The sequence below is a fragment of the Leptonotus elevatus genome, chromosome 18, assembly GCF_054856555.1.
Source record: "Leptonotus elevatus isolate MCC_2025b chromosome 18, RoL_Lele_1.0, whole genome shotgun sequence".
NCBI classification, from domain to species: Eukaryota; Metazoa; Chordata; class Actinopteri; order Syngnathiformes; family Syngnathidae; genus Leptonotus; species Leptonotus elevatus.
This window is the reverse complement of record NC_141256.1, coordinates 15065866-15090479: the sequence shown is the minus strand read 5'-3', so window position 1 is coordinate 15090479 and position 24614 is coordinate 15065866. Positions and strand designations below refer to the sequence as shown.

General features: G+C 41.4%; 1 protein-coding gene across 1 annotated transcript; it reads right to left on the bottom strand.

The window, feature by feature from the left end:
- Positions 1-416: 416 nt before the first annotated feature.
- LOC147158818 (inositol-trisphosphate 3-kinase A-like) lies at positions 417-20756 on the bottom strand. Its single transcript, XM_086061691.1, has 12 exons — positions 20369-20756; positions 17714-17870; positions 17487-17640; positions 17141-17404; positions 14818-15708; positions 6333-6432; positions 5864-5901; positions 5629-5804; positions 3993-4197; positions 2437-2538; positions 2231-2302; positions 417-2156 (listed from the first exon to the last, which is right to left on the bottom strand). Exons 2-12 carry the CDS (start codon positions 17758-17760, stop codon positions 1947-1949), a joined length of 2259 nt encoding a protein of 752 aa, XP_085917817.1. The 5' UTR covers positions 17761-17870; positions 20369-20756; the 3' UTR covers positions 417-1946.
- Positions 20757-24614: the final 3858 nt, after the last annotated feature.

The following is a 24614-nucleotide window of genomic DNA, read 5'->3' as shown; positions in this document are numbered from 1 at the left end:
AAAGTAATATAACTGTTTTTTTAATGAGGTATTAAGCAATAAATTAGCATAATATAAAATATTTTAATTTAAAATATTTTGTCAGAATGCATCTAACATTTACAGTATAATGTGCTAAATTGTAACTGTAAAATATTTGTATTAATACAAAAGTACTTTTAAAATATTATTTTATATCATTATTAAAATATATGACATTTTGACAGGAAATGTATGGAAACAAGTTCTCTATCTTTTTTTCTTTCTTTTTTAAGTAAAGCATCCAAATAATAACAATAATAAATATACAGACCCGCAAAAGTAAAGCCAATATAATAAATTCTAAGACATAGTGCCCTTTTGGGAAAAACACAGACCAGCTTAGTTGAATTAAGGTTTACCAAATTCTCTTGTGACCAGCAATTAAGACAAAAATCTGTAGTTTATCATGTCATTTTACTGTTTAAGGCCTCTAAAATTTCAAAGTAGATGAAAGAAATTCAATAGAAACATCCCACAGAGCCAAGCCATCAGTTAAAACAAAATATACTGTATTATAAATAGAGATGAACAAAGCTTTAAAAAGCTAACAAACATGCAATTATTTAAGACTACAGAGAGAAATAAGACATGAAGGTGAGGACAGTCAAGGCACCATAGTTGAAAATAAGGTTGCTCAGTAAGTGTTCAGCAGGCACTAAAATGGTGTAATCCATACGATGAACAGGTTAGGGAAGCACAGCATTTAGCAAGATTGGCCATTTAACTCATAAATGTTATACATCAGATCCAAGCCAAACACACGTAACAGAACTAAGTATAGTATTATTACATTTTGGAGGAAAAAAATGGGGTGAAGACATGTTAAATAAAAAATACGTTGAAATTATAATATATATTTTTTTTCTATTGCCCTCATTGGGAATTTTACTTTTAATCCAATGACATTTTGAGGTTTTGTGTTTTAAGGCACCATTTGCATTCGTATTCTTCTTTCAATCCTTGTCTTTCCTCGTGCTTCCACTGGAGGGCGCTGCAGTTTTAAAATCCACGTGAACAGGAGTGACTTTCTTATAGGATATTTTCACAAGAGTTAATTTCATTACAAAGTATAAGGGCCACACCTAAAAAAATTTAATTAAATAAAACGCACTACGTGGTCAAAGTTTAACGTTTTAATTTTACAAGAATAAAGTTTTATACTTTTGAGATTAAAAGAAAGTTGTATTTTTTTGGCTAACAAAAAAGAATATTTCCAAAATTTAAGGCAATTTTTACGAGAATGATCGTACATATTATTCTAATAAAATGCTGTATATTATCATAATAATAAAAAGTTCACATTTGTTAGATTGATGTTGAAATTTAGAATAAAATTGGATAATTTCCAGATTAAAGACTTTTACGAGATTTAAATCAAACATTTCTGAGATGAGGTCATACTACTTTCAAGATTAAAGATGTAACTCAATGACTTTTAGATTGTGTATACAGTATATTAAAAAAAAAGTGAAATTTCAAGAAGTCATGTTTTTCGAGAATAAGACAGATACAATTCTTTTACCAGAATAAAGTTGTATATTTTGCCTCAATTTTCATCTGGAAAAAAATATATATTTTCAAGATTTAAGACGTAATTTTATTATTTTTACACAACTTTATTCTTGTGAGATTGCGAATAATGACGTAGTGTAATTTTTCTTTTTTCTTTTTAGTATGTTCCTAATACTCAATGCCAGATTATACACATCTGCAATTGGTTTAATTCTGCTGCTGCAATTTAAAGCGAAAGGTTGTGCTACTGTAACTTTTAAAGATGCATATGAAAGAGTGGGATTGAGTGTTCACCCCCCCCATAAAGGGACAAACGTCTGCAAACCCAACGTCCGAAGACAAGAGTGTGTGTGTGTTTCCAAATGTTTCCGCTGGGGATTAAATAGTACTAATAAGAATAAGAATAAAAGTGCTCATGTTTCCGAGTCCAACATGACAGAAATGATGTCCACCAAACAGTCCAGTCCCAAAAGGTAGCCGTCCTCCCGGTTCCCCTCCTGCCAGGACGCTCGGTGATCGAGCTCCTCGCCCTCGGAGAGCGCCGTGGTCTTGCCGAAGTCGATCATCCACACTTTGGCTCTGCCTTTGCTGTCGTGGACGAACAGCAGGGAGCTGCCGATCACCTGCGTGACCAAAAACGCGGCCATTTTTTTCGAGGGCACTGAAGAATATTACACGCGGAGGAAATATGTCTTACCTCGTGAGTTTTAAAGAAGGAAGAGATCTCCAAGATGCTTCTGATTTCCTTCAGCCTGGCTAGGTAGCCACTCTGTACACACATTATGCATGCATTAACACTTGTTAAAACACACGTGAAGTGATTGAAGCACACTTACGAACTGCACTCATAAAAATGAGCTGCGAAACTCCCTGCACGGTGCCAGGCGGGTTTGCCCCACTTACCAGGATGTCCTTGTTGCCTTTGACAAAATCGTGGAAGGCTGCCATGACTTGCTCACGCGTCTTTGTCCTCTTAAAGTCTCTGTTGACGGTGCCGTCCTCCTTCTGTGGGGCCACAGGAGGCAATGTACCAACGGTTAGCATGTTAGCATGTTAGCTTGTTCGCGATTTTTGTTCAAAATAGTACACGATCACAGAACACAATGTCAAATCCTTATCAATTTGCTTTTGCACTTTCTGTAGTCAAGCTGCTCTGTTATGTTAGCATTAGGGGTGTGAAAATGATTCCTTCCTTTAACGGCATTAGTTTTTTTTAACGTGCGATTAATGATTAATAATTACTTGGAAAGCCTGTACCGGGGGAACTCCAATCACAACGCAGCAGCATTGTTATGAAATTACTGTATCAGTGACAAAAAGATGCGGCCGAATTTCTATGTTTAACATTGTATATTTAGAACAGAATTAGCAATTAATCGCTAAGGATTAAAATTCCAATTAAATTTTAATCGCCTGACAACCCTAGTTAGCATACTAGCTGTTGGCATGTTAGCACAATTTACTGGTTTTCTTGTGCTTGCAATGCCTTTTTTATGGGGGGTGGGGGGTAGATTACGGTATGTCACTCACTAAAATTTGCCAACTCTGGGTTTTTGAAGCCCACTTGAGATTCTTCGGCGATTAAGGGCTATACACAAAAACTTAAATTGACTACAAAAATCAGAATTTGTTACATTTTTCTGTCAGCATAGCCGAAAAAGTTTTCAGAGAAAGGGGCTTAGAATGGATCCCTGCGGAACTCCTGAACTGCCAACGATTCCGTCTGACTTCGTCATCACGTATATTGAGGCCGTTTGCGAGACGAGACCACTTTGTTAACGAGACACGCGGCGCCGCAATTTCCCAGCTTGTTTTGAGGAAGAGGATGGGGTACACGTTAACACTGGAGAGGAAGGAAGGGAGGACAGAGAAGGAGCCGAGGAACAAACGGACAATGGCGAAGGGAGGTTATTTTTAAGATTTGATTTTTTCCCCCAGACTTATCAACATCCGTGCGCGATGTCACGTGACTCGCGCTGGCTAACGCAAAAAAAAAAAACGCCGCAGATTAGCAGAACCTAACAGCCGTGGAGACTCATCTCGTCGTGTTCCGCGGCTGCCAAGCAACAAGGTACTATTTGGAGGGACAAACATCACCCCCGTCTTTACGGTTCAGGTCTGGGAACGCACGCACACACAAACACACACCTCTGTTTCTGGGGATAACCCTCAGAGTCATGGCAACGGACCACCGGGAAGCCACGAATGTCCTTATATAGCCACAACCGTGTGTGTGTGTGTGTGTGTGTGTGTGTGTGCGCGTGTGTCAGGGCCAGATGCTAAAGGCCGAGCGAGCTGCCACCGACAGACCTCTCGCACGACAAAGAAAGACACGGCAATTTACACTGGAGTGGAAGTTTCTGTGCAAAAAAACAGGAAGTTAGATCATTGCCCTGAAGGACGTCCACCCCCACGCACACACTCAGAAAAACACGTCCTTGGTTTTGGTAAGCGCTAACCTTGACTCCTTCTATCCGGAAGCCCAGCGTGGCGGTGGAGCTGATGGTCTCCCGCCACTGCATGTAGCGGGGCTTGGTGACCGCCTTTTGCTCGTTCTCCTCGGCCAGCGGCGCCTCGGGGTCCACTTCCACCATCTTCTGGTACATGTCCGGCCGCGGGGTGGGCTTCTTGCGGGCCTTGGTCAGCTCCTCCTCCAGATACGTCCTGACGGATGAGAAAAAAAATAGGGCTGGATGAATGTGTGAAATGGAATTTGCAAACCTCCCTTATAAGAAGGAAATGTGATGAATATATTTTAAATCTGAAAATCTGATCTGATGAGATTTCATAGAAGCACTATTAAGTGTTAAAGTCGCAATTTAAAGGCCATAATATGGTCAACCTGGTTGAAACCATGTGACTTCTTTTTCTCAGGAAATGGTCAAAATAAAACACAACAAAACTCGACAGGACAGCCACATCATTAATAATTCATATGGAGGGTAATGGAAATGTACTCAAAAAAACGGCTGCATATGATTAAATAAAAACGTGTTTGTCTTAAGCTTGTTGATGTAGCAAGCAGCCCATCGCTCGAGGTCATTCCTGTTCACGTTCTCCAAAACTGCAAACATTATTTTTTTTTATCAGTCGCCTCTCAGCTAATCAGAACGAATAAATGAAAGTCATTTTTATCTATTTTATGTGAATTTTTATTTATTTATTTATTTAATTTATTATGGTGTTTTTGTTATTACGTTCTACCCGCAGTAGGTGAAATCCCAAAGTAGTAAGATATTTTTTTTTTTTTACATTTATTATATATGTACATCTCATCTAAAGACTCTCAATATTGAAACAAAGAAACAAACAGAAAACGTGCAAAATTGCATGAACAAAAATCCGCAAAATAGCGAGGCTGCAAAAGGTGAACAGTAGTGATGGCAAAATGAAGCTTCATGAAGCACTTGTAATATTTTTTGACTCCTCTAGATGCCACTCTTGGTTGAAAGATGCAGTGGAAATGTAATCAATTTCCTTTGCACTAGCCTTTATATTTAAATCAAGAGCACCATCTAGGGGAGTCAAAAAATATTACAAGTGCTTCATGAAGCTTCATTTTGCCATCACTAGTGAACAGCATTATAGCGAGGGAACACCACAAAATCATCTCGGTTAATAATTGCCGCTAGGAAAATGTATACAAGTGAATGATGACCAGATCAAATAAACCAAAACAACTCAAAGAAAAAGTCGTTTTTCCTGTTCAGTGTGTCACCATAATTATTGGAGTGGTAACTATCCCTAACTGACTTGTACTTGTACTAAGGCTGAACAATTACAAATAATCAAATTCAAACCGGCATTGCAATGTACAGTAGTGGAATGCAATTTTCAAATTTGGAGAAAAAAAACCCAAATTTAATAAAAAAAATAAAAATGAATTAAGCAAAAAATTATAATCCCTCGCAATCGTAATACTGAGTTTAAAAAAAAAATCGCATTACATTTTTTTTTTTTTTAATCGTTCAGCCATAGCTTCACTTGATAAATAGCATGACATCATAGCAGCGAAAAGAAAACAGGAAGTGGAAGCAACAATGGAGGACATCCATCTTTTGACGTTCCTCCTCCATGGAAGTGACGCCCTCTTACCTCACCCCCATCTTGCAGTCCATCACGCACGGGCAATCAAACTCAGCCAGCAGGTCCTCCATCTGATTGTACCTCTGGCCTTCCTTCTCCACGTCGCCATGGTAACCCGGCACGTACGGACACAGCACGTCCCGCATCAGGAGGGACAGACAGCGCTGCTCGCACTCGCAGTGTTTCTAAACGGACATCACGGTCAGCACTTGGTCTTGGCGCCGGCGGGATGCGTCGGACTTACTTTTAAGATGCGCCCGTTGGCTCCCGCCTTGAAGCTCCCTGGCGACAGAGACAACAGCGTTAGACCGCGACGGCAGTTTGAGGACAGTCAAGCCAGGTCGAGCTGATCCCCGATAAGACGCCCGTGACATCCGTCTCGCTCGACTTTTTGCCCGAGCGACATGCTTCCTTTTAGGGCCACCCGTCAGGAGCCACCGTCAACATGGCCTCCTGGATGAATGCTATAAATGGCCCACCTTCAACCTTGTTCTTAACCACTCAACATGTGAAGACACTAATCTCCAATGATATTGCTTGTTTAAAGGGGACGCATGTAAAAATGACTTTTCACTGCCAATGACGGCGATAGACGTCAAAGATAAGCGTTTACCTGGCGAACGCGTGTTAACTCAGTTGATCCCAAAACAATTTTAATCCAGATGAACTTTACTCATAACAAAATGTGTCCTTGTGTGTGTGTGTCCGCATACCAGCATGCCCTGCCAGTTGTATCCAGGGATACTTCTTCTTGAAGGACATGACAAAAGGCGACCAGTGGACCATGTTCTTGATCTTCCTCCATGACTTGTGCTGCAAAGATAACTCGCTGTTAGAGAAAGCCATTCAAATACAGTTGACCTCCGCTATTCATGCTTTGATAGGGACCGGGTCGACCTGTGTAGAGTGAAAATCTCTGTATAATTGACACCCACTGAAATACATTGGGACGGGAAAAAAAACCTAATTTTTTTTTATTTTTAAACTAGGGATGTCCCGATCACATCGTTTTTTTGCACCCGAGTCCGAATAAGTCACTTGGTTTTGGGCATCGGCATCGGCAGAGTTATTCTTGACTTTAGAAATTAAAAGGGAAAAGTCAACCTTAAACATTTCTTGACAATAATATGTTATATGTGACCGCACGAGTCTAAACATGACATTCTGATGAATATTACATTTGTAGAATATGAGTTATGAAGCAAAATCCAGCTGTTTTTAATCCATCTCAAGGGGGTGCCACTTGCTGTCGACTGAAGATGACATCACAGTTACTCAGGGCTCAGGCAACGACCAATCACAGCTCGCCTATTTTCTGAAGCTGAGCTGTGATTGGTCCACTAGCGCAATATTAACCAAAATACCGTATTTAGACTAGTGGGGCTGCATAGAACATAATATTGTCAATAAAAATAAATTGGGGAGGGAGGGGGGGGGGGGTTGATTTCCCCTTGAAAATTAAAGAATGTGATCTTTTTCAGCCGATACCGATCAGCTGAAAAATCCCGTGATCGGCCCTGATTTCAGGCCATGTCGATCAGATTAGGACAACCCTGTTTTAAACCCCCAAACAATCCTCAAAAAACGCTGATAAACATTTAATATTATGCTTTTCACAAAAAGATAGGGGAAATAGGGGAAAAACAAACAGAAAGACCCCCCCCCAAAAAAAAACATTAAAATATTTAAAAACTACTGAAAAAATGGTTCCATTGTAGTGTCAAATAAACCCGAAAACGTACCAATTAAAAAAATATTTTAATTATAGAATTATCAATCTACCCGACTTATTTAATTATCTCATCAAATCGCCATATGTTAGCATACCAACTAAAAGGCTCGACCAGTAGTGGCAGCATTGTCATTTTGATTTCTACATTTTCTCTACTAACCAGGAGAGAATATTCTGGAACTAATACAACATGTTACGCTTATTCATGCAGTCTGAAAGGTACAACAGCCAGTTAAACCACAGCTTTAGTGGATCTCCCGGGAAACAAGCCTCTCAGGCTTTAGTGCTTTTTTTCCTCCTCTAATCTTTCTGGAATGACTGTCAAAACACAACTTTACGCGTACACACACTGCTGGGTGTCCCTGACCATGAGGGAGTTTTTCTTCCATCTCCCACACCAGCACTTTTGTGTTTCCAGAACACGTTGACCCCCTCGGACCCTGTTTCCCTTGGCAACCGGCAAAAAACACTCGCGACGCCTCCCCTTCCACACGCACAGCCGTTTTCTAAACCATGTTTTTTTTTTTTTTCTTCTTTTTTTTTTTTTCTTAAGAGCTCAGTATTGTTCATTCGGAAATGTCATCATCATTGCTCTTTTATTATTATTATTATTATTTTTTTTTTTATATATATATTTTTTTATTTTTTATTTTTTTTGTGTGTGTGTGTGTGTGTGTGTGGGTGAGTATGTGTATGTGCGTGCGTGCGTGCGTGTATTTGTTAGCTCACCAGAAAACCTATTAGAAAAAATCGTTTTCTAAACCATGTGATTTCTGTCGGGTTAGGCCTCTCGGATTTTACAGTTGCTGAGAGGCCGAGCCTCTTACGTTAGGTAGACGACGCCAAAGAAGGAAGACGCGTGACGTCATCCCACGTGGATCCATTGAGAATTTATTGGACGGAACATGACTATCTATGGACTGCGTACACACACATTCATTGGCTTGTGTAAAGCAGCGAGGAGTCACATGACGGGTTCGTCATCACATGATGGCAATGAGCAGATTACAGTCCAACAAATTGAGTTGAAAAAAAAGTTGCAATCAGATTATTCCGCCTAAGCTTTTTCCCCGGCGGTCGGGCGCAACGACATTACCTGTCGGTGGACGGCGGTAACAACAAGGACGGCGGCGAGTGACGCAAGGACGCTCCACAGCGAGTACGGCCACGTCATAGTGGAGCGAGCCGGTCTTTAAGCTTCTGTGGCAACACCAGTCATCCGTGCAGCAACCGATCCGATGCTCCTTACTCGCAAATAACGCGTCCGATAAACAACCGTGCGTCATTTGATTGGCAAAACTACCCGCCGGCAATCTGGGCATGCAAATCTGCGCACAGGTCACAACAATGACGGAAACATCAGGAAGAGATGTATAACACAGCTGCCAGTATGAGCAACTATGCCTTAACTCATTCACTGCCATTGACGGCTATAGACGTCAAAAATTCATTTGAACTATTTCTATTAGTTCCACTTTTGTTAACAAGAGTAAGAAAATATAGAAAAAAATGTATTGTACGTTTAGAACAGATATAAAATTTGTGATTAATCGTCAAGTCAAGTTAAGTCATGCGATTAATTACAATTATAAAATGTAATCATCTGACGCCCCTAATTTTTTAATAATATTTTGTGTTTTTGTTTGATTAATTAATTATTTAAACTCAAGATTAATCACAAATTTTATATCTGTTCTATATGTACAATAAAAAAAAATCTAGGTTTTCATACTCTTGTTCACAAAAGTGAAAAAAAATGTGAAACTAATAGAAATAGTTCAAATGAATTTTTGACGTCTAGAGCCGTCAATGGCATTGAGTGAGTTAAAAACGACTGGCAGTGAATGAACACAATAATTCCACAATTGGATATAATGAATCTAAAAATACTTGGACATGTGGTCATCCACAGGAAGTGATGTCCAGGCCATTTGCAAGGTTAACATCTCCATTCATCCCGAGGTTGATTTATGATGACGATGATTATCCTTCAACACTAAACTCCAAGCATGCTTTTGTAAGTGCGTGCAATTGTCCAAAACATTCGGGAGCTGTTGGGTGAGAGCTCTAAGAGCCTCTCACCATCAACCATGTGGTCGCTCCTATCGGCATCACCACCAAAGGGGCGGGCAAGAAAGAAAGAAAGACAGAGACAGAGAGAGAACGGGGAAATGGTAAGCAGAGGAACTTCTTGCAGACAGGAAGTGAAGGGGGGGGGGGGGAGAGGGGGGAGGAGGGAGAGGAGGGGATGCCACTTTGCCTCGGCCACAGTATTTTCCACATCCGCCGGTGACTACAAACAAACAAACGTGAGAGAGAGAGAGAACGAGGGCGAGAGAGAGAGAGTCCTTGTCCTCAAAGAGCAAAAGTGAAGGCGGGTAAGCCAATGCATGACCGTGTCTAGAATGTGCATTATGTCTCATATTCTCATAATATTCATTTATTCAGATTGAGCCACCTAAGAATTCATTAAAAACTTAGAACGAAGCATTTTCGCAAAATTACACAAATCTGCAATTTGAGGGGGAAAAATGGTTTCAAGTTGGTCGTCGGCAGGTTTTATTTTTGAATACATACAGCGGACCCCCACATACTCCCAGTTCGGCACCTGCAAATCTACATATTCACATTTTTTTCCTCAAATATTTTACAATATTTTTAAGGATGTGTCATTTGGGGTACATCATTTTGGTTTGGACAATTTTTGTGTTATTATTTCTTGGTAACATCTCGGGCCTTCTTTTTTTTTGTCCTTGTATTTTATTTATTAAATTTTTATATTGGTAATTTCTCGCAATATTAAGTGTTTGTTACTATTTTTGTGTGTTAAATGGTAAAATAAAGAGTTACAATTTATTTTATTTTATTTTAACTCAGACGCACAATTAAGAGTGGAAAGCGGTCTCCAATTGCCGACTTCCAAGCACAACTTCCCATCATCCGCAAGTCGAACGAAATAAATGTAAAAGTCAACAACAATAATGCAACTTTTCAAATTTCATGAAACAATGATATGGAAACTCCCTAAGCACAGCATTTACTTGGACATACTCATATTTATATATAAACAAAGGGATTTTTTTTCTCTCTCTCAAAATTGCAGCCTTTGCAATTTGAAAATTGCATTCTACCACATTGCGATGTGAATCTGATGGGAATGGTAAAAAAAAATAAAAAATTGTGAGAAAAGGTTAACTGCGGGTGACAACATTGTGATGTTGTAATGTAAAAAAAAAAAAAAAAAAAGGAAGGGTGAGTGGGGGACACACACACACACTTATCCACAGTGATGCTTTCATACGAAAGGAAACAACAAAGCCGCTATCGCTCAGCAACAGCTCTTCTTGCAAGGAGACAAACAACGTCTGCAAAGTTGAGAGTGCAAGAAGGACACACACCACGACTACTTCTCACACACACACACAGTTAAAATTAGAACGCGTGTGTGTTTGTGTGGTCCCGCCTCCAGAAAGGCGAATGGCTCCTCTATTGTCAAAATGGACGTTCCCCTTGCCAAGTAGGCGCACATTTTGACACAGACACTGTGCAACATTTCAACACCGGCAGCGTTATTTCGTTGATGAGTTGTTAACGTCTATTGACTGGTGTTTCCCTCTTTGCGGCGCAGGCACGGTTAAGAGTTACACGCTCGCGCTCGCGCGCGCGCGCGCACACAGCTGGGAGAGGGAAACTCGGTTTGACGTCACAGGGTTGCTAAGCAACGGGTCGCTGTGGTAGTGAACATTTTCCACTGCGGCGCACACAGCGCAGCGTGTTTTATTTTGCTCTGTGTGCGTGCGTGTGTCCCACGTTACACTTGTAGCGTCTGCAAGATGGTGTGTCACGGTGTGTGCGTGATTGACAGGGTTAGGTTCTTTGGGTGCAGCTTTTATTAATAACATGAAAAAAGTTGCATCGTTTCAATACCACTTTTTTTTTTAGACCGACACCAGTATGAGTAATCACTCATACTGATACCAAGTGGAGATACCGCTAAGTACCTTAGATACATAAATTTTGCCCCCCCCCCCCAAAAAAAAACTATGACAGGTATTTTTTTTTTAAGTAAGACAATATATCCCAATATAGCATTTTTTCAAAAAAAAATGCATGAAATTAATATCAATTTTCTATACTGCTAATTTCTAGTTCCCGATCATAAAGCAGGCACAACTGATACCTTAAAATAAAGCCAGGTATTAGCACAATACCGATACCTGGTATTGATACTCTCCCATTGCTACAGTAGTTACAGGGCCCGACTGATACAGATATTTTTAGGTTGATGCCAATTCTAATATTTGGCAGAATAAAATTGCAATAATAGATTAATCAGATGATTAGGTTACAAAATATCCATCCATTCATCCATCCATCATCTAGCGCTTATCCGAGGTCGGGTCGCGGGGGCAGCAGCGTTAGCGGGGAAGCCCATTCTTCCCTCTCCCCAGCCACTTCAAAATGGATGGATGTTTGAATTTTATTATGTTGTTGTCTTATGTTGTAATGTGTTTATATATGTATATATATATATATATATATATATATATATATATATATATAAAAAGCAATAAAAAATTTGCTTATTTTTGCTTATTTTAAATGTGCTAATTTCAGCCAGCTGTTTAACCGGTAAACGGTCGGCCCTAATTTGTTACAAAGCTAATCAGATTCAATACTTTGCAAGTGATGGGAAAATTAAAAGTTAGGAAAATTTAGTAAGATTATGAAGAAGAAAAAATGGAAAAGTCATACTCCAAAATTAACCATTTCTTGACTCATTGCGGTCTTTTTCTACAAATGTAGCATTTTTAGCTGAAACAAAAACTGTATAAATGCTTAAACCGTACTATTCAGAAAATATCATTTGAGTACGACAGTATTATACATTTTAGCATTTGAATGCGCTGTTAACAGAACACCCTGGATTGGCTAGCAACCATGTCAGGGTTTACTCCGCCTACTGCGCGGAGCCAGCTGGGATAGGCTCCAGCACCCCCGCGACCCTTGTGAGGAATAAGCGGTTAAGAAAAAACTGATCTGAAAATCGTTACCAATTCCATCCAAACCTAACTTACATTTCTGCATCATTTCAAATTCAAAGCTTTGGATTCGGGTAAGACTGAAACGACATCGCCAACTACTGGTCTGGCATGCAAATTACAGTTTTATTCAGTGATTTGAGCAGATTTTGCATACGTGGAAACTTCCTTCATTCTTACGAGGCGGTTGTTTACAAACATTCCGTTGGACTGCGACAAGATGAGATATGTGGTATGATATGCCCTCAGGCGCATCTCAAAACAAAAACATGCTGCCGGAGGAATCTGGGTCAAACCGACGGTTGATGATGAACTCGTTCAGGTGCATCGGCAGTTGCGAATTGTACTCCGACTACAAGAACATTTGCCGCACACGTGCGCCTTCCTATCCTTGGAGCGATGCCCGGAGGAGTCAAAAAGATGAGCCAGGCTGTGTCTAAATAAGGCTGTGTTCGAGATTTCAGCCTGGACCAGTCAGGCCTGAAAGTTGACGTCACGTGAAAAGTCAACTGATCGTTTAAGTGAGAGGGTCATCAAAGTAGGAGGATTATTTGAAAAAAAAAAATGGTTCAATCAGAAAGTGGTAAACACAAAGCACCCCGCTTGGAGAGACCCGCTCGTCTCTTCATCGGCGCCGCTCTTGCTCCTCGGCCCGGCGCCGCATACCGCTTGCGCGATCAAGCATGCCTAATATGTCGGTGCATGTCGGCTCGGCCGTTCCAGGTTTCATCAGACAAAAGCTGACGAGCTACAGGTGGGCACGCAGCGATCGGAATCTGGCCGACGACGGCGGTGGCAGGATCCAAAACGTAAAATTGAGTTTGAAAATGATCTACGCAGAACGACCAGCAGAAGTCATCATCTTCTTTTCTTTTTTTTTTACCGACAGTGGAAATATGCAAAGGGGAGCGTAAGCCTTCATTCAAATCCAGCAGCCAAAATAAACAAATTGCAATCCAAGACACCTGCGATCATCGGGACATCTGTTTAGGAACACGATATTCGACACCCACTTTGTTTTGCTGTCACGCTATTGTGCAGTTGGCGCATTATCACAATTAATTCAAACAATTTCTTCATTAATTAAGTCCGATGTCTAGTAGTATTTTGTGATTTCTTTCTAATAGAATCAAACGACACCAAGAGAGTGAGACCACAAGTCGTCAACCACTTTGTAATCCTCATTATCGCCGCCTACAGGACCGGAGTGGAACACGACCAAACAACACGTACATTTATTAAAAAGCTTACTTACATCTAATCTAGGGCTGGAAAAAAAAAGTCGACTAAAATGTTCTGCCTTGAAGCTCCACAGGAACCATGAATGGAACCATGAATGGGCTGTTCATGTTTTATACACGGACTTTTTTGCAGACGCACACAGTATTGGAATGGCCGGCGGCTGTGATCTGATCTTTATTTCTTCTAGCATTACTCACACAAAATTGCAATATCTAGGCGATAATGGTAGTGCTTTATGCGCGAGATTATTGCTCTATGCTTTGTTTATGTATAAAGTTAAAAGAAGACGTTTTAAAATCTCCATGATATTTTTGCTCATTTTACTCTAGCCCATCCCTACAATTCGCATCATGCATAGGGTCTGACTGGTTTGGATTTTTTTGGGGATGCGTCTGATGTTTTGACATGATTGATATTATTCTAATAACTGATTCATTGGCTGATTAACTCATTCACTGCCAGCCCAGTAAAAATCGATCTTTTGACGTCTATAGCCGTCAATGGCAACAAATGAGTTAATCAAAAAAATATACAATTACTAGCTTTGCAATGAGGATTAGAGAATTTGAAATACGACAGATTTGAGCTCGGTCGCGAATGATATTCAAAGTCATGGTAGCACACTGCATGATGGATAGAAACATGTGACTGCGTCCAGCCCCAACACACAAAAACAACCACAAACAAAATGTCACAAACAAACAAGCCGCCGCCTCTTTTTTTGAAGCCTTGCCAAGGGCAAGCAAGGCCCAGAGTGTGTGTGTGACGTGTGGATTTGTATTTTTTAGCTTTGCCGTTTCCTTTAAGAAGCCTGGTGCGCACGCACACACACACACACACACACACACACACAGAGGTCAGACACAGTACGAGCTTTGTTCCTGTGAATGTCAAGCCCCAGAAGCACCTCACATGACGCGCACACACTACAAAGGCGCTGAAAACTTTTAAATGATTCAATATTCCGACAGAGAAAACTAAAGTGTTTTTCGCAAGACTTTTTGCAGTTGAGTTTGGTGGAAAATAACCTGCTCAATCGGCACATTTAACAATCTATGGGGGTCCTTTTTTCCAAACGGAGTGTTGGAACCCAGTTTTGAGTCGCCAACAGTAACAATTTTTACAATAAATTCATGTATTTTGTAATTAGCATAATTTTGCATATTCGTCAATCATACTTACTGCTTTCTGTCGAGAGCTGAGCTGCGCCGGTGTGAGAAAGTTCCCCCCTCTCTCCGTGTCAGAAACATCCTCCTCCGACTCTTCCCAAGACGAGGAGAAGCCTGCCGAGGAGGCCGAGGAGGAAGACAGCTTCCTGAGGGAGCGCGTCGATGCGTTGGACGAGGGCGCGGGGCTCGAAGCGGGGCTCGGGGTGCCCGCCGGGTCCGAAGCGGATCCTTCGGGGGTTTGAGGTTGGCTTTCCAGGCCGTGGTCAGTGACGATGACGGCGGGGATGGAGGGAAAGACGGCGGGAGGGGTGTTTGCCAAACGAGGGGGTCCCTGAGGCTTTGACGCAGCGGCGTCTGGGTGGGCGCCCAACATGTCGGCCTCCGTGCGCAGCATCACCTCAGGACCCGACTGGAGTCCGGCGCTCACTTCTCTCCCCTTTGAATCTCCGCCATCTCCCGCTGTTTGTTTGTTTTCCTTCACCCCGCTGTCCTCTTTTATCCCTCCATCTTTGGCTGAAGGCGCTTCCAAGGTCTCCGAGGGACCCGGGACAAGGAGCAGTCCATCTAATCGGGCAGTTTCGATTGTTTCTGAATGGCAGCCGTTTTCAACAAACAATGTCTTAGCGTCGGTGATTATTTTAATCATGCTACTTTCTTTCCGCTTGCTCTCTCCGTGCACTGCTTCATCCTCGCCTTCTCTCCCATTTTGGAGAACGGGGGGAACTTGACTCTGGCGGGCCTGGGTCATTGAGCATTGGAGGGCTGCCCTGCCACGGCCGGGAGGGGGCGGGACTTGGCCCGCCGCTCGTCTCGGAGACCGAGGGCTCCGTTGGAGCTCGCTGGTGAGCGCCTGGGCACGGATCCCAGAAATGTGTGCCTCGAAAATGCCCACTTTCCCCTTGACCTGCAACTCAAAAGGAGAAAAGACATACGTTTTTATTCAATCCAATCCACTTTATTTCTATAGTTTATAAACAAGCGTTTCCAAAGTGCTGCACATTGTGATCCGCACACTATCATACAAATAAAATCTAGTAAAACCAACTATAAAAAAATAAATAAATAAATAAAATAAAATACTAAAAATAAAATAAAAAATAAATACATTTAAATCATTTTCAAACAAATCCCCCTAAAATAAATAAAAAATGTAACAAATAAAAAAAATAATCACAAAATAAAATTTAAATAAAAAAACACGAAAAGATCCCGAGGACCACACAATTAATGCAATTTCCATAAACTCACCAAAAAAACAAAACAAAACAAAATCGGCAATTTTTTTTATTGAGTTTTCTCTCCATTATAAAGTTAATGCTAGTTTAAAATTTTAAGTTTAGTTGAACGTTTATGCTAACTGTGAGACTTGCTTATGGCATTTCCCATTATGCGTTAGCATTAGCATTAAGCTGGCAGCCTAAAGGCTAAGCTATGTGCTTGTTTTGAATTTGAGCTTTGAATTTGAGCATGAATGCTTGATTGTCTACACCAGGGGTGGTCAAGTTCAGTCCTCGAGAGCCACTATTCAACCTGTTTTCCATGTTTCTCTCCACTAACACGCCTGATTCATGATCAGGATCGTTATCAGGTTTCTGCAGAGCTTGCTGATGAACTGATCATTAGATTCAGCTACGCTGAAGGAGAGAGACATGGAAAACAGGCTGGATAGTGGCTCTCGAGGAACAAACTTGGCCACCCCTGTGATTGATTGGAGACAAAGCCAGCTGGGATAGACTCCAGCTCACCCGTGTTGCGCTTGTTACTAAAAAATAGTAACTGGTTACAGTTACTAGTTACTTCATTTTAAAGGTAACTCAATTACTCTGATGATTATTTAAACAAAAAGTAATGTGTTACTATTAAAAGTAACTCTTTAGTTTATTTATTAAAAAAAGAACATACTCTGTTACTTTATGCTCAACTAAAGTAATTAGCGTATTTCCACGTCGAAAAACTCGTCCTGCGCTCGCCGTGACTCCCCGTGACTGCCGACTCCGATACCCGCCCACAATTCGTCTTCTTCGTCAATCCATTGTAAACAGGAAGTAGTACAGTACACAGCAGCCATCCATTCTGAACCACTTAAAGTTAAATATAAAATAATTAATGAACGCACCATATTGTAACTGTAACTGAGTTACTGTCTTTAAAAAAGTAATGCATTAGAGTGTAAGTTATTGTAAAAAGTAACTAAGTTACAGTAACGTATTACTAGTAACTAGTTACTGCCCAACACTGCCCGCAACCCTAATGAGCGCGAGTGCTACAAAAACCTGATAAATGGATGGATAAACTCAAAGCGAAATTCAGCAAATGGCGCGTAACGCTCGTCTCACCTCGACGTTCTGCAGCTCCTTATGAATCTGCAGCAGCTGCGCTTGGCGTCGCCGCTCCTCTTGCTTCTCTCCACCTCCGCCTCCGCCTCCCGACACCTCCTTCTCGTCCTCGCCGGCGCCAGGTGAGCTGAGTCGTCGGACCCGCTGGCCCACGTTGACCCCGAGGAGCTGCGGGCAACGAGGCGACGGCGAGCGGGCGCGAGGGCTGGGACCCGGGGTGAGCGGGAAGACAAAAGCCGGACTCACCGTCCTGGTGGGGCTCGTCTGGGAAGTTGACACAGGAGACATTTCATTAGGTACACCTGCACTGCTATTCTCTATCTATTCCGATTTTGATCTGGGCTACCTGAGGGCTGGCTGGGGTGTAAGGAGCTCCGCCCAGAAGGTGGCAGTAGGTGGCCCGATCCGGAATTTGCAACGCCGGTCGGCCAGTCGCGTTGGTTCCGCTATTTCGGGAGCTGGTACCAGTGGAACCGTGCTGGATGTGAAACTGATTACCGCTGTTGGGAGAAGACACATGTTGTCATACGATATCAAGTAAGGGAACGTGTAAAAGTTTGGATTTGCGCTCACCCGTTCATGACTGTGAGGATGTTCCGGTTTAGGGCCGACGCTGCCATCCCCGCGGCCAGGCCAAAGGCCCCGAAGGCTGGGTGGACATCAGACTAGTTACCCTTAAAATGCAGGGAGGAGAACGGCTTTCCAGAGTCAGCCCAGGTAGAAATCCCGCCTGGCAACAAAAACAAGCCCAGAGAAATGACGGACAATCAACTGGAAGTGGAAACAAATTAAAATTTTCCCTAAACAGCAGAGACGCCGAGACTTTCCGTCCATTGCTAAGTGCGTCACAGACGGCGATTATTCCTGGAGTCCTGAGCCCTAAACTTAAAGATACCATTGTTCTGACTGGGGGAAGGAAAAATAACAAGAGAGACAAGGATGAGGGATGGCGGCGAGAAGGAAGGCGAGGAAACAGGTTTCATAATGTTTGAAAAAAGATGAGATTTGTTAGGACGCTGTTTTGGATCAAAACACTCCAGAGTTGCAAAGAAATTGCTCGCAATCATTTTTCAAACAACATTTGAAATCTTTTTTTAGAGGAAAAAACCTGGACCTATTGAGCAAGCTTTTACTCCGAGAAAACAGCATCTCTGAAATCTTGGAGCATTTGTTTTGCTAACCGAAACTGGTCAAACTCGGAATTCAAACACATTTTTCTGGCTTTGTTGAAATAATGTTCGCATGTTTCTAAAAACTACAAAGAGGGGGAACAGAAATGGTAGGAAGGAAAGTGTAATGTTGCATTCATGCATACACAAATTTACTGAGCAAACGCTAATGCTAATCATGATAGCAGTACCAACAACGTGCCACTAGGGGACAGCATCGTTAAGTAAACAGTCCCCTTCCTGTTCCCTTCTCCTTTACTTTGTTTATCAGGTGACTAAGTTCAAAGTGAGCACTTTGGTTTAGTTTAGCGTACATTACAAAATGTTTCACTTCTATCGACAACATATAACGTCAAATATTACCTATACAGTTGACATTATTTTGAAGACAAAATCACTTGAAAGTCAACTAGCGTCACTTTGAATGTTCGTTAGACCTCGCAGGTGATAAGTGGTTATCTTGTTTGCATCTAAGCACTCGTAACGCATAACCCCGTGTTGCCGCTGATACTGATACCAGCTATCTGTACCCGCCTCGTCCTTACTGTTTGTACCGTATTAGTGCGGCTTGGCAGAACCTAATTTTGCTTGTGGAAAACTCTTGTGCATTTCAGCAACAGAGACTCTCCACGCTTCGCTTAATTGTTACTGTGAAATGTAATGTGTGTATTCAGCCCCGCCATGTGCCACCGTGTCGCCCCAGGTGTAGTGAACCTTAGTCGTCTCACTAACCGCTGTTAGTTATGTTGTAAAAATAAGACGTCATAGTCTCTGAAACATGTTGAGGAATTTTGCTAGCGGTTGAATTGATCAGTCTTGTGGTCCAAATGCGTCAGAAAGACATTTTTTTTTTTCCATAGTAACTAATCACTTGGAGCCATCAGCAGTATGAATGTGAAGAAGCCTTTCAAAAGCCTCATTTAAATCCCGCTGGTATTCTCGTCATGTGCAGCCAAAAAGCGCCTCAGGAACGTTCTTCCGCTTGAGGGGGGGGAATAAACACGCGGCTTTCCTCCTTTAGGCGTCGAAAGTGGGAGGGGGGGGGGTGTCTCCGTTTCAAGGAAGTATTCCAATGATTTATCGCAGAATTATCAAATTCATGAAAATTGCAGTGTTGTTTAGGGAGGACGGAGACAGCGAGAGAGAAAGAAGTGGAATGCTGAGTGTTTATAAGCCATTCTTGCCTGCCAGACTTTTGGAATCTTACAGTGCTGCTTGTTTGTCTTTTTGTTTGCCATCAGTGTCAAACACGCGACTTTCCATTTTGCCGGATTCCTCTCACGTTTACAAGCAATGAACTGGATGGACGCAAACACAGTATTTTGCAATTGATGACGAAAGAAGTATTCTGCCTTGGGGGAGGCCCTCCTGTGAGTACCTCTCAGGCGCCTTTAAGGCAGACCAGTTTTGCATTATCCAAATATTGACTGAAATTTCACCAAAGACTTTCCGTTGAGTTAAGTTTTAATAATCTGAAAAACAAATATTAGGTGTCTTTATTTGCAGTTGCCATCTTCAGAGACTAGTGAGAGGGAAAGTATTTAAATTACTCTGTTTTGCGGGAAACCTGTGTAAATAGTACTGTACTTTAAAACTAAACGAACTTTGGAAGGTAGAAAAGACATTATTATTTCCAGACAAAAGAGAGATTCGAAAGTACTTGTAATTGCACTTTGTTGGAAACTCGTGTTAATGACTAAGGACTTTAGAAATTAGATCACATTTGTACTTGGCATTGGAAGATAACTTTGTCACGGCAATATGAATGATTGTCAGTGATAGAAAGACGTCATTTGGATACAAATGAGTGTTGAAATCAGAATCACAACAAATGAAATTTACATTTAAAACATTAAATACAATTAAACACATTAGAATGTTTCCTGCATACAGCTTGTTTAGACTTACAGTATTCTGATCCAGTACAGTACATATTGTACTTGTGAAGCACAATAATATGTATGTAAAAGACATGTACAAAAAAAAAAAAAACTATTGTTGTACTGTTGTTACATATTGAGGAAAACATTGTCCTTATCACTGCATTCAAATGTCTTACCTTACGAGCTGTCACTCGAAGACTCCTCCAGTACGCATTTATAGAGTTCATATGACTCAATAAGGAGGAACAAGTAGTTCTTGTCGATGACAACACAGCGGCTAACTACTACGTTGTAAGAGGGGGCGTCTTAACTTGGTCACGCTCGCAACGCGAAAAAACTGCCACGCAAACTACAAGAAGCGCGTCCCTTTTCCTCGAACGCTGTCCCCCCCCCGCGCGCTGGTGTCGCTACAAGCCGGCCGAGATGACGCCCGGTCCTCGGGGGGGTGTCCGGCGCCATGTGAACAGCTCGCCAACTCCATCCGCGAAAGTCAGCCGCCCCGCTGTGTGGAGGACCTCCATCCGCCCCGCGAAGCCGGAAGTGCCGGGAGACACGCGCGCGCACACAAACAACAGGGGCACGTGCGTGCGTGCGTGCGTGCGTGCGCGCACACGGTCGCCAATTCGCGCTCTTCGCGCGCGCACGTACGCTTCGTTCGTCGGAACGGGTTTGATAAAAAGTGATGGTGGCGACATTGTGGCAACGCCCGCTGGTGCAATTAGTGAAGTTGGAAAAAAATGATCGTTATGCAGGTCAACTTTAATTGCAGAAGGATCAATTATCAACAACAACAACTTACATCACCTAGGTAAGCAGGTTAGTGGTTAGCAGTGTCGGTTCTGGATTTGAATCCTGGTATTTCCATCTGGAATTCGCATTCAAATCTGATCCGTCTTGACGTTTGACAACGTTGAAATTAAACACATTTGGGACCTGGCCCAAATGCAAATAGCAAAAATTCACTAATAGGCATAACTATATACCATACACCGAAGGTCACTGATTTATTTATTTATTTATTTATTTATTTTTGAAGATTCACAACGAGTAACAGTCATCACTGAAGACTCGGAACTATTTACAAGAAGAAAATCGTCTTCAGTACGCCTTATTTTCAAAACCAAATTTGGAAAACCTAACATACCGGTTTCTTTTCAACATAAAAGAGTGTAGAGAGAGTGTTTGGTTTTGTACAAGGAGAGAAAAAGTCACGGCAAGGTTTCTGATCATTTTCACAAATCATTAGCGAATATGATATATTTCATTGAATGCCCAATAATTTCATGCTTTTAAAAACTGTTCATGAAAGATTCAAAACCTTATTTTGACGTTTACATCAACTTCCATGTTGGGTTCATCCCCAATTCTAAAATCCCGTGTGATGTTTACAAAAATGTGTAGGCCTATGTTAGGTTCACTGAGGATTCTAAACTGACTACAGTATTTACAACAACCATATACAGTTCTTTAAAGACTCTAAATTGCTGTTTACAAAAATGTGTACATTAGCTTCATTGCACACTCTAAACCATCTTTGATGTTTACAAAAACCTGAATGTTGTTGGCCTCATTGAAGACATGCCTGTTGGCGTGCAAGTGGGTGTGAATCATGTGTCCTCATTGTGAAGAGTCCTGTGATTGACAGACTGTCAAGCCCAGGACGCACCGCACCTTTTTTGCCCTCAAGGCAGGCTCCAACTTCCTTGTGAAAATGGAATCGGATGAAAGGATGCACTCGCCATCCCCGAGGCCTGGTCAGGGGACCTGAAAAGCTGAGGTATGCATCTGACCGCCTCAGCTGCATGAAGAGGAAGCAACCAGTTGACCCAAAACAATGAACATAAAGATTGAAGCTTAAAATAAATGATGTCAGTAATTAAAGCATAGATTTGTGCACATAACACACGATAAATGATTGATTATTAAGATTTTTTTTGCCTTTGGTTGAGAAGTAATAGAAGGAAAACACAATAATCAATATGTCTGCTGCTTATGCAGACTTCTGAATTACAGTAGCCTATATTGTTGACAACCATTTTGTGTGTGTGTGTGTGTTTTAGCTTCACTTTTACTTTTACGTTCTAAATGTAGGAAGTGTCTGTTCCGCTGTTTCCGAAATGAAACCTGATCTGAGAAAAAAAAACAGGAAAAAACGGGGAACTGCTAAAATACTCAATCACGTAACAGTTTTCATGTCGTCACCTCCAACTGCACTCTCAACATTTTGTTAAAAGCAAATCCTTCCTTTTTCAACTATTTTTTTTTGCAGATGTCCAAATGGAGACTTTTGGACTGAAGTTATGTGACAACTGCTGAAATATTACAAACATGCAGTCACAAAATGACTTTTAAGTCCCTCAAATGTTTAATGGGCAATTTGGGTAATATACCAAACTTCTTTCAAGTGTTAAGTATGAAAAAAATATAGAAAACATAGGCTTGTATGTAGGATATTTATTAACATAGAGGAAGTCATTTTACAATATAGTTCAGAAGTTCCACTTTGGCTGGAGGAGCTCAATCTGTAAATAGTCAATGCTGCTATCTAGTGGCCAGTCAGTACATTTCTAAATATAGTACCTTATACTGTATGAATTTTTTTTTAATGCACATGTATAGAAAATCATATTCCTAAAAAGGTCCGTGGAATAAAAAAATGTGAAACTCATATTATAGAGATTAATTAAACACATTAAATAAATACTTTTCAGAGAGGGCCAATCCCTGCCTACGTTCTCCATTAAAGTCCCTGTAAAGTAAAAAATATATATCTTCTGAATTTGACACACCACAAAGAAGAGCGTTGTTGACAACCCTGCAAATTTCAAATACAAATAAAGAATTATATGAAATGAGGTCTTTACTGTGGCTACTGCGTTATTGATCGGTCTTTAGAATAATGCTCATCCCATGTGTGTTTTTCTTTCCTTTGCATTTCTCGCCTTCTTCAGTCTTGCTTACGTGTCACCTGATACTCACGTGTAGAGTTACTTGTACACACAAAAAGGCGTGAGACGGTGCTCAACTTGAACAGCAGTGTTATTGTGTTTGTACAGCGTCTTGTTCCACACACACACACACACACACACACACGTGCACAAACATACACTGCAAAATACAGAGGAAGGTACTCCACAGTCATCGCTGGTGCACCTGTCGGCAGGTAAAACTACAATTTGGGATTTTGGCATCTGTAAACCATCACGAGAGTTGAAAAAAAAAGAGAGCAAAAAACACTGGCAAAAAGAGCTTGTTGCAACATGGCCCTGGCTGATCTCTTATACTCTGCTGTCACCTGCTGGACCTTTTTTGTAATAACTGCTATTGCTTTAAGCCACCTCTTTATGTCAGAAGCTGTATCAAAGCTTTCTGTATGCTCTAGCATATATATTTTTTTAAACGTATAAATACTTTTTGGGGAATGCAGGACATAGTATTTAAAAATGTATTTACACACTTTTGGGTTTAAATGAATTAATCAGTTATTCTGCCACATATTGGAATCAGCATGACCCTAAAAAAAATTACAATGGTTGGGCCCTTGTCATGATTTCCAATGACTTATTTGACTTTGTATGCCTATTCTTCTTGCAGAGGATAAAGAATATATCCTCATGAGGATCGTTATACAATAGAATCTGTCATATGTGTTGCTCCATAGTTTATAATACCACGACTATCAATGCCAATCGTTAGGCCATCAATGGCGTTTTCCATCATGTGTTAATATTAAACTAACAGGGGCGTACCTACGTCAAAGTTGTTTGGTAGTTTTAAATAGATATTGTACACTCTAAAAACAGTTGGGTCAAAAGTAGCCCAATTATGGATCAAAAATGGACCGACCCAACTTTCTGGGTTGTTTTATACAAAATGACCCAATTTTTTGACCCAAGTAAATGTTCTGACCAATATTTATGAGTTGTTTTACACAAAAAGACAAATTTCTTGACTCAAAGTTGGGTCAAATAGACCCAAGTAGAGGATTGGCCCTTTTTTTTTTTTTACCCAAAGTTGGGTTATTTTTGACCCAACAGTTTTTCGAGCCAAACTGCTGCTTAATGTGAAGTGAGTTGCGTAAATTCTCTTCCGAACAGCCTCTTTCATGCTCAAGGCACCGGCATGTCTCAGTAGCATCAGCGCATCGTTCATCTTGAGCCAATCCATTCTGCTTCCTGTCACATTTACGGCCTTTTAAAACCCTTCCAAAAGAACAAAATTCCTCAGAGGAGGGCCGAGCGACCTGTTCCTCCAGAGATGGCTGCACTCGGACGAGCGCGGCCGAAGTCTGGTTGTCCAGATGGCAGAGTCGGGGGTAATTCCCGGCAGCAGAACTCAACGCTAATCCTCGCTCAAGAGAAAATGCGCCGTCTTGATCTGGTTGCCTGCATGACTGGAGGGAGCTTCCCTGGCGCAGAGAGG

Excerpts from the sequence above, each read along its gene's own strand:
- LOC147158818 (XM_086061691.1), bottom strand. The coding sequence starts at position 17,760 with ATGGCAGCGTCGGCCCTAAACCGGAACATCCTCACAGTCATGAACGG. Across the intron at positions 17,641-17,713 it reads ATCCTCACAGTCATGAACGG|CGGTAATCAGTTTCACATCC; the intron begins GTGAGCGCAAAT and ends TTCTCCCAACAG. Across the intron at positions 2,157-2,230 it reads CCTTCTTTAAAACTCACGAG|GTGATCGGCAGCTCCCTGCT; the intron begins GTAAGACATATT and ends TTGGTCACGCAG.